Source organism: Mchenga conophoros, linkage group LG17 (genome assembly GCF_057382185.1).
Source record: "Mchenga conophoros isolate Kocher_MC1m ecotype Shallow Benthic linkage group LG17, M_conophoros_male_GT1.1, whole genome shotgun sequence".
In the NCBI taxonomy this organism is placed as follows: Eukaryota; Metazoa; Chordata; class Actinopteri; order Cichliformes; family Cichlidae; genus Mchenga; species Mchenga conophoros.
In genome coordinates, this window is record NC_140542.1 from 38,833,291 (window position 1) to 38,848,996 (window position 15,706).

Here is a 15,706-nt window from a genome sequence, read left to right on the forward strand (position 1 = left end):
TACCAAAAAAAAAAAAATCACTGTTAATGTTTGCTTGGCCACATCGTACACATTTTGTACAATACTGCATGTGCTGATTTGTACGTCTGATGGTCAGTTAGTCATAAAAGAGAACCCAGAGTGCACCTTTTTTTCCTCATTCATTATTCAGTGTAATTTAACGTGATGTCATATCTGAACACTCATTATGCCGTTTGTGACGTTAATTGCTCTCTACACAATGAAGCAATATTTGAGCATGCGTACTATGCAGAAGTGCTAATATGTACACCCTATTGAGAGTTAAATATGTTTTTCTTTGAGAGGTGAAACTTGCACAAGAAACTTTTGACAAACGCTGAATTGTATAAAGGTAAACTTAAGAACTACACAGTAAGTCCACAAAAAGAAACACTAGAGACAGTAGAATGATTTCTTTGTGGCAATTAAGTAGGCCTAAAGCAAAAGAAAAAATACAGCAGTGGTTTTCCCCTTTGACTAAAATAAGATAAATTTCCCTCAGGACAATTGTTAAAGTGCTACAGAAGTAACTTGATCGGAGTAACATAATCAGAATACTTATTTTTTTTTTAAAAAAGTTTTTTTAAGATGCTACTTGCGCTGTAAGGCTAATGCAGTACTCAGACCTTTTTCTCTCCTAAACCATTTTCAGGGAGATGAATCGTTGCTTCAGACTGTTGTTTGTCAAAGTTACCAGTATAGTGAACATTATTCAAACTAGTAACTTAGCAGATTTTAGGGACTAGCTCGCTAAGCTAACTAGCTGGCAGCTAGCTAAGCAGCTAGCTAGGTAGCAGGCTTTATAAAAAGAGTTGTGAGATTGTCTTTTCTGAATTTAAATAAGCAACATTCAACCCTAGCAGCAGTTTTCAGTGCTGCTTAGAAGCACCAACCCTAAAGTATGCATGTCAAAAATCCCTGAAAGAAGTGCTACATGCTAATGCTTTTACTGTGTTTTGCATATCAATTTAGGGCATTGCAATGGTGATAATCTGAAACAAACAAACAATAAAAATCCTAATTTCAAAAGATTCTCTTCAATATCAAAACCTGTTGTGGAGACCCAGCCTTAAAGGCTCACCTGTGAAACCAGTTAGTAAAGCCCTGAATGAGCTGTGACTGGGGCAATGTGTTATAAGTGTTTTCATCCTGAGGACCGTGACGCAGGTCAAGCCCTGTCTGCTCTTTGTCTCATTGTCACGCCAAAGGAACTCATTTGTCCCCGCAGAAAGATGAATGAAGTGTTAAAGAAAAAGAGCTTGTGGGTGGCGTCTGAACACCTGGGGGTGAGCGTGTGTTTGTTTCCTGCTGTGTGTCTAAGGAAGTTGCTGTCGTCCTACGGGCCTGTTTCCTCATTAATGTCATAATCCTGACCGGTGTAGACTTCCTTCCACGGATAGAAAGTTGTCTGCGTGACAAACACACACAGACACACTCACTTGATTCACAGTCACTCATATAATAGTCATACCTTTGTTTTGCATGCATTTACAGTTTCTATTATGTCATCCGTGCGCATACATCCAAGCAGACTGTCTGCACCTGCCAACTTTGATGCAATTCAAATGCATCCACTGAAGTCCTTACCCTGCCTCTCATCCAACACAGTGTGTGTGTGTGTGTGTGTGTGTGTGTGTGTGTGTGTGTGTGTGTGTGTGTGTTTGGGTGCTTTTACTATCAGAGTGTCTAAGAAGTTTGGGAACATTGAAGTTGAAGATAACTTTATATAAAGTAGTTTAATTATGACTAAGTTATGAGTGGTGTGAAAACTGTATTAAAACGGTTTCCATACAACTGTTGGCTACAGTTTCCCCTTGTTATTAACAGTGAAACTACTTATCAATACTATATTATTACTTTGTTATGCTGGAAAGCTGTTGCTGTTTTCTGAGTCATGCGAAGGGCTTAAAAAGAAATCGATATGATTATGAATATAATTGAAAAACAGCACCCTATCTTTATTGCATGAACCACAGGACTTGCAGAATGAATATGAGCCATGATTTACATAATCTGTGTTGAACTTTAAAAGCCGTTGCAATAGTTCGTTCAGATATTGTCAGTGGCAGTTGCCTGCATGCTGGTGGAGATGTGCCGCAACACACACCAGCAAATACACACACTGCCTGCATAGGTCTTTTGCAGAAGAGCCTTCCTAGGAATGAAACAACTCTGCCTGGACACATGAAGCACTTAAACAATTAAAATTCCAATATTGTTGCTTCAGAGTTTGACACACAGCAGACCAGCCAGACTCTTGTATAACAGTGTTTGGGTATGATTTGTTTTGGGAGCAGTTGGGAAGTAGTAAAGAGGGCAGGTGAAACAAGGGGCAAAAGTATAAACAGCCATTAGCCTCTATCAAGCAGGGAAATGCGACCGAGAGTATGTGTTGCTCAATGCTTGGATACTTCTTGGAGAAAGCAGGGAAGAGTGAGGCAGAGGCCATGGTTGTAAAAGACGTCACTACCACAGCAACGGTCGGTGTTGTGGACGTGCGCAGCAGAGTGTGAGCTGAGAAACAGTTGATAGGCTGGTGGATACTGTATCTGCAGCACTTAGGCATGCTTGCTCAGCCATAATATCCCTCAGTGAACTACATATCTGGACCGTGACACTTTTCCAGCATTACTGCACAAACTAAAAGATGGTTTGTAGTTCTTGGAGCAGGGGTGGGGGAACTCTAGGCCTCGAGGGCCGGTGTCCTGCAGGTTTTAGATGTGTCCTTAACCCAACACAGCTGATTTAAATGACCTTGTCAACATGTCTTGAAGTTCTCCAGAGGCCTGATGATGAACTCATCATTTAATTCAGGTGTGTTGACCCAGGGTGAGATCTAAAACCTGTAGGCTCTTGATGCCTGGAGTTCCCCACCCCTGTCTTAGAGACTTATTTCATCGCCCGAAACCAGCAACTTTTTGATATATTTCAAAAAAGCCCCAGTATTAGAAGAGCAGCAGGCAATGCAGCCCAACACGGCCTAATCTGGCTAATCTTTCTGGTAAACACAGGGTTTTGTATCATTTTTGCGTACGCATGTAGGTTCGTGAGATAAGCACACTTGTCACACTAGCAGATCTTCATTTGTGCTGTAGGCCTGCATCGGTGAGAAGGTCAAGACAGCTGCACTCGTTCCTACTAGAGACTCTAGTTTTAACTGGGCCTGTTAACATGACGACCTATGTGTGTTTGTGTGTACAGTAAATGAAAAGTGCTCACAAAACAGTACTACTGCACACACAGCAGCTGCAAGAAGATGCAAATATATGCACAAAACAAAAGTGATCACCATATGATGTCATGCATGTTTCTACCAACAACAAACTGACAGCATGTAGTCCCTCAAGGAAAACTGCTCTTTTGATGGAAGTTACTGAAGGAGGGACCAGATGAAACCTATATTTTTGTAAAGTATATCTTTGTTAACCAGTTTTTGACGCAGTTTTGACGCAGTTCTTCACAAAAATTGCCCATACTGCAGAACCAAGTTCAAAGGTTTTCTTGATAAATGGCTCTTATACCAGGATACTTCTTTAGTCTAAAGTTTGGACAGGGTCTAGGCTGTCTTTGGTCACATGCTACCACTCTAAATTAATATCAGCTGAGGTTTATGTGTATGTGTGATTATTTGTGCCATGCTCACGAGTGTCTGTACATATCTGAGGAAGAAGTGAAACATCTACGAGACATCCAAGCATGTTTCCATGTAAACAGTCATTAGCACCATAATTACCTTTGCCATCATCAATCAAAACTGTCATTTATGAGTTAAGTACACAGACTATGCTTTTTATTTTTAGCTGAGAAAGCAATTCCACACATAAAAATATTCTTTTACTTAAAGTCTGATAGATAATTGTGTGTGATTTTCAGCGAGTGGTGTGTCTGTCTGGTTTGCTATGGCTCCATCGACTCCTGTTTGTTACTATAGCTGCAGTGGCCCAGTTTAAATTCCTTTAGATTCCTTTTCACATAGATGTCAATACAAGTAATAAATAAGACAGCTTGACTCAGAAAGAATTCATGTTGTTTCTGTGTTGGGTTTCTTCTTTCTTGTCTCATATTTTCTCAGGGTCCTTCTTGCTTATTCTTCCTCCCTTTTCAAGACAACCCTTATCTCTCCTGTCCTCATCACTCCTCATCACTCCTCCTCCTGTCCTGTCTCTCCTGTCCTCCTCTCTGTGACCTCCTCTGTGCATTCCCACACACACCGGGCCACTGTCTGAATCAGGGAGTGCATGGTTGTTGAAAGCCTGCATTAAATAACATTTATAAAGAGACTGATATGGTAGTCCTACTTCAAGGCCCTTTGCTCTACTTTCTGCTGCACACAGAGAGGCTTAAATAAATAATTTCATGTATGGTTCTGTTAGTCATCATGATTGGTAGTTTCTGTTTGCCAGTATAAAAAGGACTTTGATAGCACTTTTTGGATTGACCAATACTCAGAACACCAGCGTCACTGTTCACAGTTTGACTGTTTGGCATTGCCATAGACTGAGAGGGTGTTGACCTTAAAGGTGTTGGAGTCCCTGCTCCTTTAAGCTGGTCTTGATGCATGCTCAATCATGCAGGTAAGTAAATCCCAAAAGGTTGATTCTGTTCATCGGGACGTTTTCATCATCAGGTGACGTCTTCAGTCTCAGCTGATTGCAGGTTTCTCCAATCTTATAAACAGGACATTTGGACAATGACTGAAACCACCCACTGAATGAACAATGGGACTGTGAGCTCAGTTCCTTCATCATTAATATGCATATTGTCGTGACCATTGATCAACAACTACTGATCAATAACCCTGAGTCCCATTCACAGAGAGTTGGGGAATGGCTGCAATCACAGCATTGTAAGATGGTGACAGATGTACCCTTAGGCCCCCTCCTCGATTCAGAGATGGTCTTTCCCTTTTCACGTAAATGGCCTCCTTGACTCTGCGCTCAAACCAGCGTTCCTCCCTGTCCAGGATGTGGACATCCTCATCACTGAAAGAGTGTCCACTGGCCTGTAGGTGTAGATAGACTGCAGAGTCCTGGCCTGACGAGGTGACTCTTCTGTGTTGTGCCATCCGCTTCGCTAGAGGTTGTTTGGTTTCCCCGATGTATAAATCCTGGCACTTAACAGCGTACACTATGTTACTCTGTTTGTGTCGGGGGACCCAATCCTTAGGGTGGACCAGTTTTTGGCGTTTAAAAGCCACAGAGACCAGGTGTTTAGAAATAATGCGTCTCAACTGCTCCGATACTCCTGACACGTACAGGATCACCAAGGTTTTCGCTTAGGCAGCTGAACCCGAGCTGAGACTGAAGAAGTCACTTGGATGAGTGACGAATTGTTTCTCCCACTGAAAACGTCCAGATGAACAGAATCAACCTTTTGGGACTTTCAAGCTTGGCAGATATTTGCAGCTGCCCACATGGACGAGCCAAATGCCTCCTGGAGAAATGTAAGTACAACTGGGCTTTGAAATCTAAGAACAGTGTACAAACAGACAAGCACGGTGGTGGCAGCACCATGCCCTGGTCTGCTTTGCTGCCAGTGTTACTGCTACATTATGCAAATTGGATGGAATAATGAAGGATGCTGACCTCCAAATTCTGCAATTACACCTACGTAGCACTTTTAATTCTTATTCTTTTATTTTTTCATGTCTATTTAAGTGCTATTTATGACACTATGTTTGCACTGAAGCACCGCAGCAATTTCCTAATGTTGTAAACCTGCTCAACATTTGGCAATAAACCCCTTTCTGATTCTGATTCTGAAATCAACAGGTAGATGGTTGAAAATCGGACACAACTGGGTATTCCAAGAGGGGAGTGATCCCAAACACATAAAAACTGGTTTTGGGAGGGAAGCAGGTTAACATTCCGATTTTGGAATTGTCTTTCCAAAGCCCTAACCTCAACCCTAATGAAAATGTGTTGACTTTTCCAGGAGCTCTACCAATTCTGCCAAAAAGAGTGATCAAATACTCAGCCAGAATTATACCAAACACTTGTTGACTGTTATCAGAAGTGTCTGGTTCTTGCTAAGGGTCATTGTGCCAAATGTTTGTGGGGCTCTATGTACATTTGACCACGTTTGTATAATTTTGAACCTGTGCAGATTAAACACAATCCAAAATAAATTCAAACTTGTGAAACCAACTTGTGAACTCTGTTTTTAAAGTCGCTAAAGGTGTATGCTGTACAATCATTCCGGCCTGGAAAAAGAACAGTTCAACGAAACATTAAAAGCAATGCCAGTCATGCCCATGACGGTGTATTTAAACTTCTGATTGCAACTGTAAAAATCCACAATAATTATCCGTTCTACGGCTGATCCTGCTTGTTGAGGCAGATTGTATTTACAAACATGTACGATCTGGCACATTTAAAGGTTTTAAATCTGAGCAGCAAATGAATTTATGTAAACCTCTCAGGAGTGCTTGTCTCCATTATGAATCCTGCGTACAAACAAAGCTTTGATGACCAAATATAGCAGCAGCATTATCTTGATCCACCATTGTGTTTTTATAACAAGCTTTTCCTTAAGACACAGCTAAGAATTTCCTGGTTATAAACAAAGAGAAAGTTCTCCAAATATGGACAGTGCCATACACAACAAATATCTGTGCACTGGTTTCTATTTGCAAAATTGTTGTTTACTTTTTTCCGCCCATCCTGATTCGGGCCACGCAAGCGCGTTCGCTATCGTCACTCATACTTGGTGTACAAAGTTCACCAAACAGCTGCTTTTGGGGAAAAGTCATGGGAGGCCCCTGTCCGCTTTATAAGAAAGCACTTACACAATGGAAAAGCACATTACGATTTAAAAGTCATCTCAATGACACCTTTCCACACTGCTAATCGGCCAAACTGAGACACAAGCGGTGTGTATGCGACTAAGGTCTGGAGAGTTCACGAGCCCTTTGCCTCACATATATCCTGTATGACAGCATTTCATCACAGAGGTCGGCTTGACGAGGAAATCAGGTCATACCTCCGCGAGGTTCTCCCAGCTAAGTGCGTTACTAATGGGATATAATATTTCCTGACTCTGTTATGACACCATAACACACGACAGCTGCTTTGGGTCAGTGGCTCGCTATTATTTGGAATTTCTCAGCACATGTGAATGCGGATCTCAAACAACCCATTGGTGACTGTGACGTGATAATGGCTCTGTGAAAACAATGCGTTTTCGTCACTGAGCTCAATAACTGTAACGCCAAAAGACTCCGAAGCCTTAAGAGTGGACAGTAGCACAGCTTTTAAACACTGTGTGCATAAAAACTGATTTAAACCCCAATATATTTACAACATCTTTCAATGTACTCACTTTATCTTCTTGTTCAAGTGAGAATGGGGACATTAAATTATTTTTAACCTGCTACCTGCTGTAAGCTGCGTAACATATCTGATGCTCCTGTGTGAGAACAGCCCAGGTATTTGCAAGTTGACGTCACGCGTCCTTCTACCTGCGTGGCAGCATCTTCACTTTCCAGAAGTGAAAATACATCTGAGCAGACTATCTGCACTAATCTGATATATGTACACATGTGAAAGACTACCTTTGATTGTCTCGACTTGATTGTCCCACCATTGCCTTGAGTTAAATTCACATTACTTTATGATTCCAACACATACTCTTTTCACCTAGTTGTCCGACTTATTGCATAAATCACTTAACAGTTATCTAGAAACCAATCTGATCTATCTCCAGTAGTTCATCTACGGCATGTTCATCTTTGTTGTGTGAGAAAAAAAGCGTACCGTACTTTTCCTAACTGTTGGGTACCGTGTGATGACAAAGGCACTAACCACACCTGACACTCAGAAGTTGTCAGGTGTTCAAAAGTACAACTTCTAAGTGTGCTTTTGAACTGTAACACTTTAGACCACAGGGTGTGGATTAATACGATAACAGAAATCTGTGGACATTTCCACTTACTGCTGAGTAGAAGTGATGGACGCATAACAATCCCTCACCACACACTGGTACCAATGAACCTAGAGACTTTCCCCACATCCACCTTTTGTCAGATTCACATTTGAAACATACAAATAAAGAAACAATACAACCAAGAGCATCATCCAGCAGCTGTCTGTGGCATTACGTTTCAATGCAGGCTGCAGAGTTTCAGCAACAAAATGTCTCCGTGTCAAAGTTTCCCTCAGCAACATGCTGTAGCCTAAGTTGCTTTGGAGGCAAAAACCAGAGTGATATTTCTTTCAGCTCTCTGCTCTCATAGGATTTCTACGGTGACGATATTTATGGCAGCACTGATGATACGAAACCTTCAATTCCTCCAGTTTAAGCAAAGAGCAAAACCTGCCAATGATTGTTGAGGTTCTCATTTAACAACCACTTTATCCTAATGCATAGTCTAATATGATCTCTATATATTTGTAGATTAGAAATCTATTAGAAAATTACTAGGTCATTGAGTTTATTGTTACTTTTTTGAAGATGATTTTCTGATTTTTTTCATTTGCCTTTCGTGTTATTGTTAGCAGAGAACACGTTTTATTAAAATTGAGAGCAGCTGTTAACATCCGTTTGACTTCTTTCAGGAATTCTATTCAAAACATGGCGCTTCTTCCATTTTTAATATTATTTTTCTCTTTAAGAGATTCAACTCGTGTCCTTAGAGAAGGTGAAATGGATTCGGCACCTGAGAGCGACGCGGTTTGCACTACTGTAGGTATTTACGTGTTATATCATTGTGTCAGCATGTGCATGTTTGTGCAGTGTGTGGGCACAGACAATAGGCCTTTGTCTCTTCGTATCCTATTTTTCTGCAGTGGGCTGACACACACACACACACACACACACACACACACACACACACACACACACACACACACAGTTCCTCCTGGCTTCCGTCAAGTTACAAGAGTTTAGAGACAGCAAAACAGGAACAATCTGATCTTCGCTTCCTGCCTCACGTTTCCTGCCCCATCAACCCCCCACACCTCCTCAAAATAATGGCAATGAATAAAAGAGCGAAAAGATGGCGATGGTGGGAGAGAGAGATGCGGTTGCATGTGCATATGTGAATACAGGTAGTGTGAAGTGAGGACGGGGCCAAGAGAGTCATGAGAAAAAGGTGGGACTGAGTTCAGAAGTGATTCTGCGGTGGGCAGGCGATGACTTATAACAAGTTTACTACACGAAGTGACGACACTGGAATACTTGATTAAAAGTTTTAAAGTGCGTTGATGCATTTTAAAGGTTTCCTTACTTATCTTATGATCGCTTGAAAGTTTCCCACACTACTGACATACTCTTACACCTATGAGCAAAATGAAGTCACGTAGTTTGGTAATTAGAAGGCTAACCATCGACATTGCTGACAAGCTTTTGCAGTAACAAGCAGACTCCAGTGAGGTATTCGGTCAATTGCAGCTCGGCGCATCTGCAGCAGTGCTGGCGGCATGACTGCGGAGGACTTTAGAATGCACGGGTCAAGTCAGACTTTGGGAAATACCCCTCATGGGTCTCTTTGGAACTAAAACGAGGTCATTCATCAGCTCGTGAGGCTAGCTTAAAAGCATGATCTCACATGAAAAATTACAAAGCAAATGGAAATGTGAAGAAGCCTGCGGTGCTGTTGTGTCAAGTTCATTCAGACTTCTGCTCCTCACTAAAACACCTCTCCTCTTTTTTTTTATAACTTTTACTGTTTCTCTGAGCATCTGCGTGTGGTGCTAAATATGTAAACAGATTAATGATTCAATTTAAAGAAGGTTGGTTATGCTTGAATTTGTTGTGCAGCCTGTTAAGGTGGCCCAGCGTAGTGCTGTTGAGACATGCATGTGGGCCGCAAGTGTAAATAAATGTTTCCATGAATTGGAGGATTAAACTGTCAACTCCACTCAGTAATTCTTAAACTTTGTGACTCTCAAACGACTGAACTTGAACGTAATACGCACCAGTAATTTTGCGACACCCATACAAAGAAAGGTCACAATGCACGTTATGCAGCTTGGTTATGACACACACACACACTAACTTAGAGCACCTGATGAACTGCGGTTCTGAAGAAGGAAGTGAAAACTCAGTCCATCTGCTTTGACAGGAAGTCAACAGAAGCCACATACAGGCTTGCTGACGTCAATCAGAGCCACAGGAACACACACACACACACACACACACACACACACACACACACGCCAACATTACTCACAATACTTGATGATTATATGATATAAAGTGAGCATCTTATCAATCCGCATCCACTGCAACATTGTACAGAGTTTGGATACAATTGCACGAAACGCTCACTAACACATGTCGCTGAGTTAACTGTGCACACAGCAGCGCGCACGCACACACACACACACACACACACACACACACACACACACAGACATTGTATAAACAGCATAATGCGTTACTTCCCTTTCAACGACATGAAGTCATGTATTTGAGCAATAACACAAACAGACCAGTAAGGACAAATTCAACAACAATGTGCTGAATTATGACTTATTTGGACTCAAAAATGAAAGAAGATTAGAAGCTGTCTGATCCTCCTGAAGAGCTCAATATGGAAGCTGCCCCAAACAAAGGAGACTAAAGAAACTGTGCGAGGCTTCATTTTCACTGGGTTAACCGTGATACCTTATCTGGCCTGAATGGGTTTCATGTCAAACATCTTGGTTATTTGATGGTTAACTGCCTCGCCATTCTCAGTTTCACTGTTGCTCATCTCGGTCTCTCTTTATACAACAACACATTGTCTGGGACTGTTTTTAATACCCTTTGCAGACAGTGTGGGAACATCTGCCTACAGATGCGAGGTCTCATAGTTCACTCTTTTAATAAAAGAATGAAAGACAAATGTTGATGCATCTTAAAATGAATATTTTGGGGAAAACATCATTTTTAGTGCACATTCAGTTATCGCCTATGGCAAACGTGACATATAACTGTGTGCAAAGACTGCATTTCCTTTTAATCTCGTGCAGCTCCTGTCTGGTTTAGCTGGTTGCCGTGACATGACGGCTTTATAACGACACTTGAAGGAGACCTGCGCACATGTCCGATGTGTACACTTTTAACCGTAATTACTGCTCGCGCCTCTGTGAAACGAATGACCTCGGCTGAGCAAGTGCACAAGAACAAATCTTAGCACTACACAGAGGACTGAAAGGACTTTTCACTTTCCAAAGACACAAATAAAGTTATCTTCGCCCGTACATGTACTCACACACTGCCTCTTACTGGCCTGGACATGTACGAGTACAGTACAGAAAGTCACACGGCTGCTTAAAATCAAGTGCGATGAAAGATGAAAAGGGAGGTCTGCTGTTTTCTTTAAAGCGAGCTGGTTTAATAGGAAAAACTGTGTGTGCAAGTGTGAGTCTCAACCGCCAGTCTAATTGCAATAGAACAAAGTTAATGAGCTTGATGACAAAATAGTCCGGGTTACAACGCTGGAGATGGAGACAGATGGTGGGGGGGAAAAAAGAAAGAAAAAAGAAAATGTAAGTGGTCACGTAGGCGAATTCACGGGACAAGGAGAAGACAGGAGATAGAGCGAGGAAGGGAGGGAGGAGGAGATGATGATGAAAACAAGGAGAATAGAGAGGTTGAATGTGTGCACCAGATATAAAACAAGATAACTTTGTATCTGGTAGCTTGGCACAGGTCAAACATGTAGGGGGACATTTCTCTGAGCTGCTTACCCGGGAGACAAACTCTGGTGACTGGAGGCTGAGTTGTTGCTGCAGGAGAGCGCCTGGAAGGACGAAAACAACACAGAAAGGGGGAAAGAAAGATGCTATAAAACAAAGACTACCACAGATATATATTTATATAGAAACACTAGCAAATCTTACTTGAAAATTTAAAAACCAAACACAAAACAAACAAACAAAATAAACAGATTTTAGAGGCTCTGGCAATAATATATAGATATGTGGACGTTGCGTGGACTCCGGGCAGTCCTGTGGAAAAACGAAGTACCCCATGATTCATCAGCTGTACCCCACCTTTAGCTGCGATAACTTAAAGTAACTGTTTTCTGTATGACTGTCTCACACATTGTGTGGGAATTTTGGCCTACTCTTCTTTACAACGCTGCTTTAACTCATTGATGTTTGTGGGGTTGGTTTATGCACAGCCTGTTAAGGTCCTGCTACAGCATTTCAAACAGGTCGAGGTCTGGACTTGGACCATCGCTGCTATGCTTGAGAGAGCCCTCCACAGACCTGCTTGACAGTAGGTATGATGCTAATATGCTGTGTTTGGTTTTCTCCACAGTGGTGCTGTGCACGACAGCTGAACATCTTCACTTTGGTTTCGTCTGTCCAGAAGTCGTGCAGTTTGCTCAGATGCAGCTTTGCAAACTTAAGCTGTGTTGCCATACATTTGTTTCTAATTATACTTTTGTGAACTTAAAACATTTAAAATGCTAACTGTGGCTAGCTCTTGGGTTTTCTGCAATTCCTCTGAACATTGCACAGTCTGACTTTGGGCTGAAGTTGCTGCATGTGCGTCCACACCTGGGAAACACACACCTGAATGCTCTAGAGCAGCAAACTGAAAAAGTGTACGTTTTTTAAGCATTTAGTTGCGTGTTTACATGTTGCATTTCCTGGTTGAACTGTGTGAAAAGTTTCGAACAGTCAAGGCAGGGGTTGCAGTGTATAAATAGACTGAATACTTTTAGGTGGAGCTGGTCAGTGTTCTGCAACATGTTGCTAAACACATCAGTTTTAACCTCCTGAGAGCCCGTGTCCTCATATGGGGACATTACTGTTTCCTTCTTGCTCTTTGCTCAACTGTGTGAATGTGTATGAAAAAGTCAGTATAAACAGACTAAATGTTGGTATTTTGGCAGTGGCCGGTGGGCTGAAACACGTTAAAGACATTAATCTTAACCTCCTGAGGCCCCGTGTCCTCATATGGGGATGTTGCATTTTGGCTTTTCTGCTCATTATTCTCTATTCAGCTAAATATTTTACACTTTTTTTGTTTTGTTTTATGCTGTACAATGAACCCACCGTCCCTATTTTTTTAAAAGTTTAACTGAGCTTGATTAGTATAAAAATAACCCAAATAAGAAATCGGGTTAAGTGAAAACTGTGCATGTGTGCTGGAATGGCGAGCTCCAGCTTATGTGTATGTTTAATTCAGTATACGTGAACGATCCACGTTTGTGCGCCGTGTGTGCTTCTCGGTCTTTGCTCTTGTCTGTGTGGAGCTATCAGAGCTAAATGTAGGTCAGACGGGCTTCAGGTAGTCAATACAGAAAACTGAGCGTTAATTCAGCCTGAGGCAGAGCAGAGAGCTTTTAGTGTCTTTAGAAACACATATTCATACTTAAACCTTCACAGTGACGAACAGAAAGAAAGGTGGCCTACATACATATTTCTAGTACATCTAAATCTGCAGTCGCACTCCACTGGGAGAGATGATGCTCAGTGCGCTGCTGCAGCTTAAAGCAACACTGTTGAAAAACGGAGCACTCTTACTTAACTATAACTATAAACGACACGTATATTGTTGAAAAAAAAAAAAGCTAGCCTTTTGAAAGAGAGAGACATGAAAAAATTGAAAAACTAAATAACGACACATTTTCTTCTTCTTTTTGGCATCTGAAGAGAGATTGTAACTAGTCTCCTGCGTTATCGTATGCCAAACGCATATATGCTGCAGCGGCCTCTGAAGTGGTGCACGGTGAATGCCAATGAGTCACTTCATGCGTGTGTAGCTGCAGGAGTGTTTTTCTGTTTGTGCTTCATGTGCTTCATGACAACAGAGGAATTCCTTATAGAGCATTTGAACCGTGCCGTGCACAGCAGAGAACTATTCCTATTGCTCTGGAAACCAGAGAGGAGAAGAATTAAAGATTCCTTCGGCTGTAGCATCGTGTTGAGTTAACTTTTCAAATCTAGCTTGTACTCATTTTTGTCTGTCTGAAGTATGTAGGGTCTTCACTGGACTGGTTTAACTGTTCTGCTGCACTGATGTCAAGCATCCCACTTCAGTCCCACTGCAAGACAATGCCTCCCCCTTGTGACAAACTGGTGGAACTGCAGACGGCAAGCGTTATTCTGATTACTTTCTAAAATCTAATATTATTCTGGGAAAAAAGCATTTACACTTACCACAAAATATGTGGTAAGTTATGTAGATTTCAGCTTGATTGATGTGTATGCATGAATTATGCCAGCTCATTATTTAAAATATGCTAGAAGCCACTAGAGGTACTTACTTGTTGGAGGCACACTGGACATTGGTCAGTACAGTGAAGTTATTCCTTACACTTCGAAGGCTTGCAAGAACCTGAACAAGCAGAGAGCGAATCAGTAGCATTCTTCGCACTTTTACTTATTTACTTCAATTTAAACATTAGGACGAATGTTGCTAGTCCTGTTCAAACTGAGCCCTTTTTGCACCGCATGCACATTTCAAGCCTGCATTTTAGATTTCAGTTTTGCAACTACTTACATGTATGCTGATAACCGTGGTATTTATTGAAAGATTTACTTAAAATAGGCTTAGTTTGAAGATAAAAACATAAATGTGTACATACAACTAGATAACGGGATATTTACCTGAGCAAAAGGTGTTACGATCAGGTCATCACCATGTCTAAAAAGAAACAAACCATCGTCAGCAAAATGCTTGGATACAAAATATATCAAGAAAATGAGAGAACTGTTAAGAAAAAGAGCAAAAAGAAATGACCCAAGCAGCTTTGTGCAACAACCTAATAAATGGGAAGGAAAGTATCGTGGGAGAACGCGTACCTGGGTCAAGGAGGCCTCGATATTGAGATTAACCTATTTTTGTTAGCTGAGGTGGGGACAGAAAGTGACTCTTCTGTGGGTCCAAAAATATTGTGATAATGTGGTCAGTGAGGAGATCCTTATATAGTTAGGTCCATATGTTTTTTGGATAAAGGCACAACCTTTGTAATGTTAAACCTTTCAGCAGCCTTTCAGCTTTAATACAAGAAGGTGAACAAATAGATGGCACGAACTGCTTAGGAATTACAGACTCAGAAGTAACTGGACAAAAGTTTCTAGAATTTGTTTTTGGCAGCTGTTCACTGAAACCCTTGATACGAGGTAAAATATGAAATCAGTGCAGTGAAGGAGCCCATCGTTAGGCCGAAAAAACTGAATAAACCCATTGTAGGAAAAGAGATTCCAGGACTGACCAAATGAACAATTTGGTCTGTTCTTATAAGGAAGGCAGCTCAAAATATTCCTCTGTAGGCCAGGAGGATGAGGGATTCTTTCCTTAGTTAAAAGGTTCAATGTCACAACAACTAGCCAAGTCAAGAAGTCGCTCCCAAGGAAGTGGTCAAAGTTTACAGATGAGAGACTCCTTCATGGACAGAAACAGTGAAGGTGCCAACTACAGATAACATTCAAGACCAGGAAGAGAACATCTAAGAGAGATGTTTCCAGAAAAAACACTTTGGCTTGATGAAGCCAAGACTAACAATACACTATTTTCAGGAAATGTTGTCAATATTCTTGCAGTAATTTCATTGTGATCGTCACTACTTACGGTGAACACTCAGTGGCCACCTGTTCAACTGCTCATTAACATAAAATACCCAGCCAGCCTGTCTATCATGTTGGTGCCAGACTGGCTGGTCTGAATATTTCAGAAGCTGTTGATGTGCTGGGAATTTTCCCACACAAACATCTCTTGGGTTTACAGAGAATGTTCTGGAATAAACAGAAAAAATCCAGCG

At 41.4% G+C, this 15,706-nt stretch overlaps 1 protein-coding gene across 4 annotated transcripts in view; it reads right to left on the reverse strand.

Moving 5' to 3' along the window:
• Positions 1-15,706, reverse strand: part of pde4ba (phosphodiesterase 4B, cAMP-specific a) — a 215,974-nt gene that overhangs the window by 41,425 nt on the left and 158,843 nt on the right. For all 4 annotated transcript variants that reach the window (XM_085252838.1, XM_085252837.1, XM_085252839.1 and 1 more), the window contains 3 exons: positions 14,553-14,589; positions 14,210-14,280; positions 11,676-11,728 (listed from right to left, as the gene is read on the reverse strand). In XM_085252838.1, the coding sequence (XP_085108964.1) occupies positions 11,676-11,728; positions 14,210-14,280; positions 14,553-14,589 (161 nt within the window). The remainder of the gene's footprint in view (positions 1-11,675; positions 11,729-14,209; positions 14,281-14,552; positions 14,590-15,706) is intronic.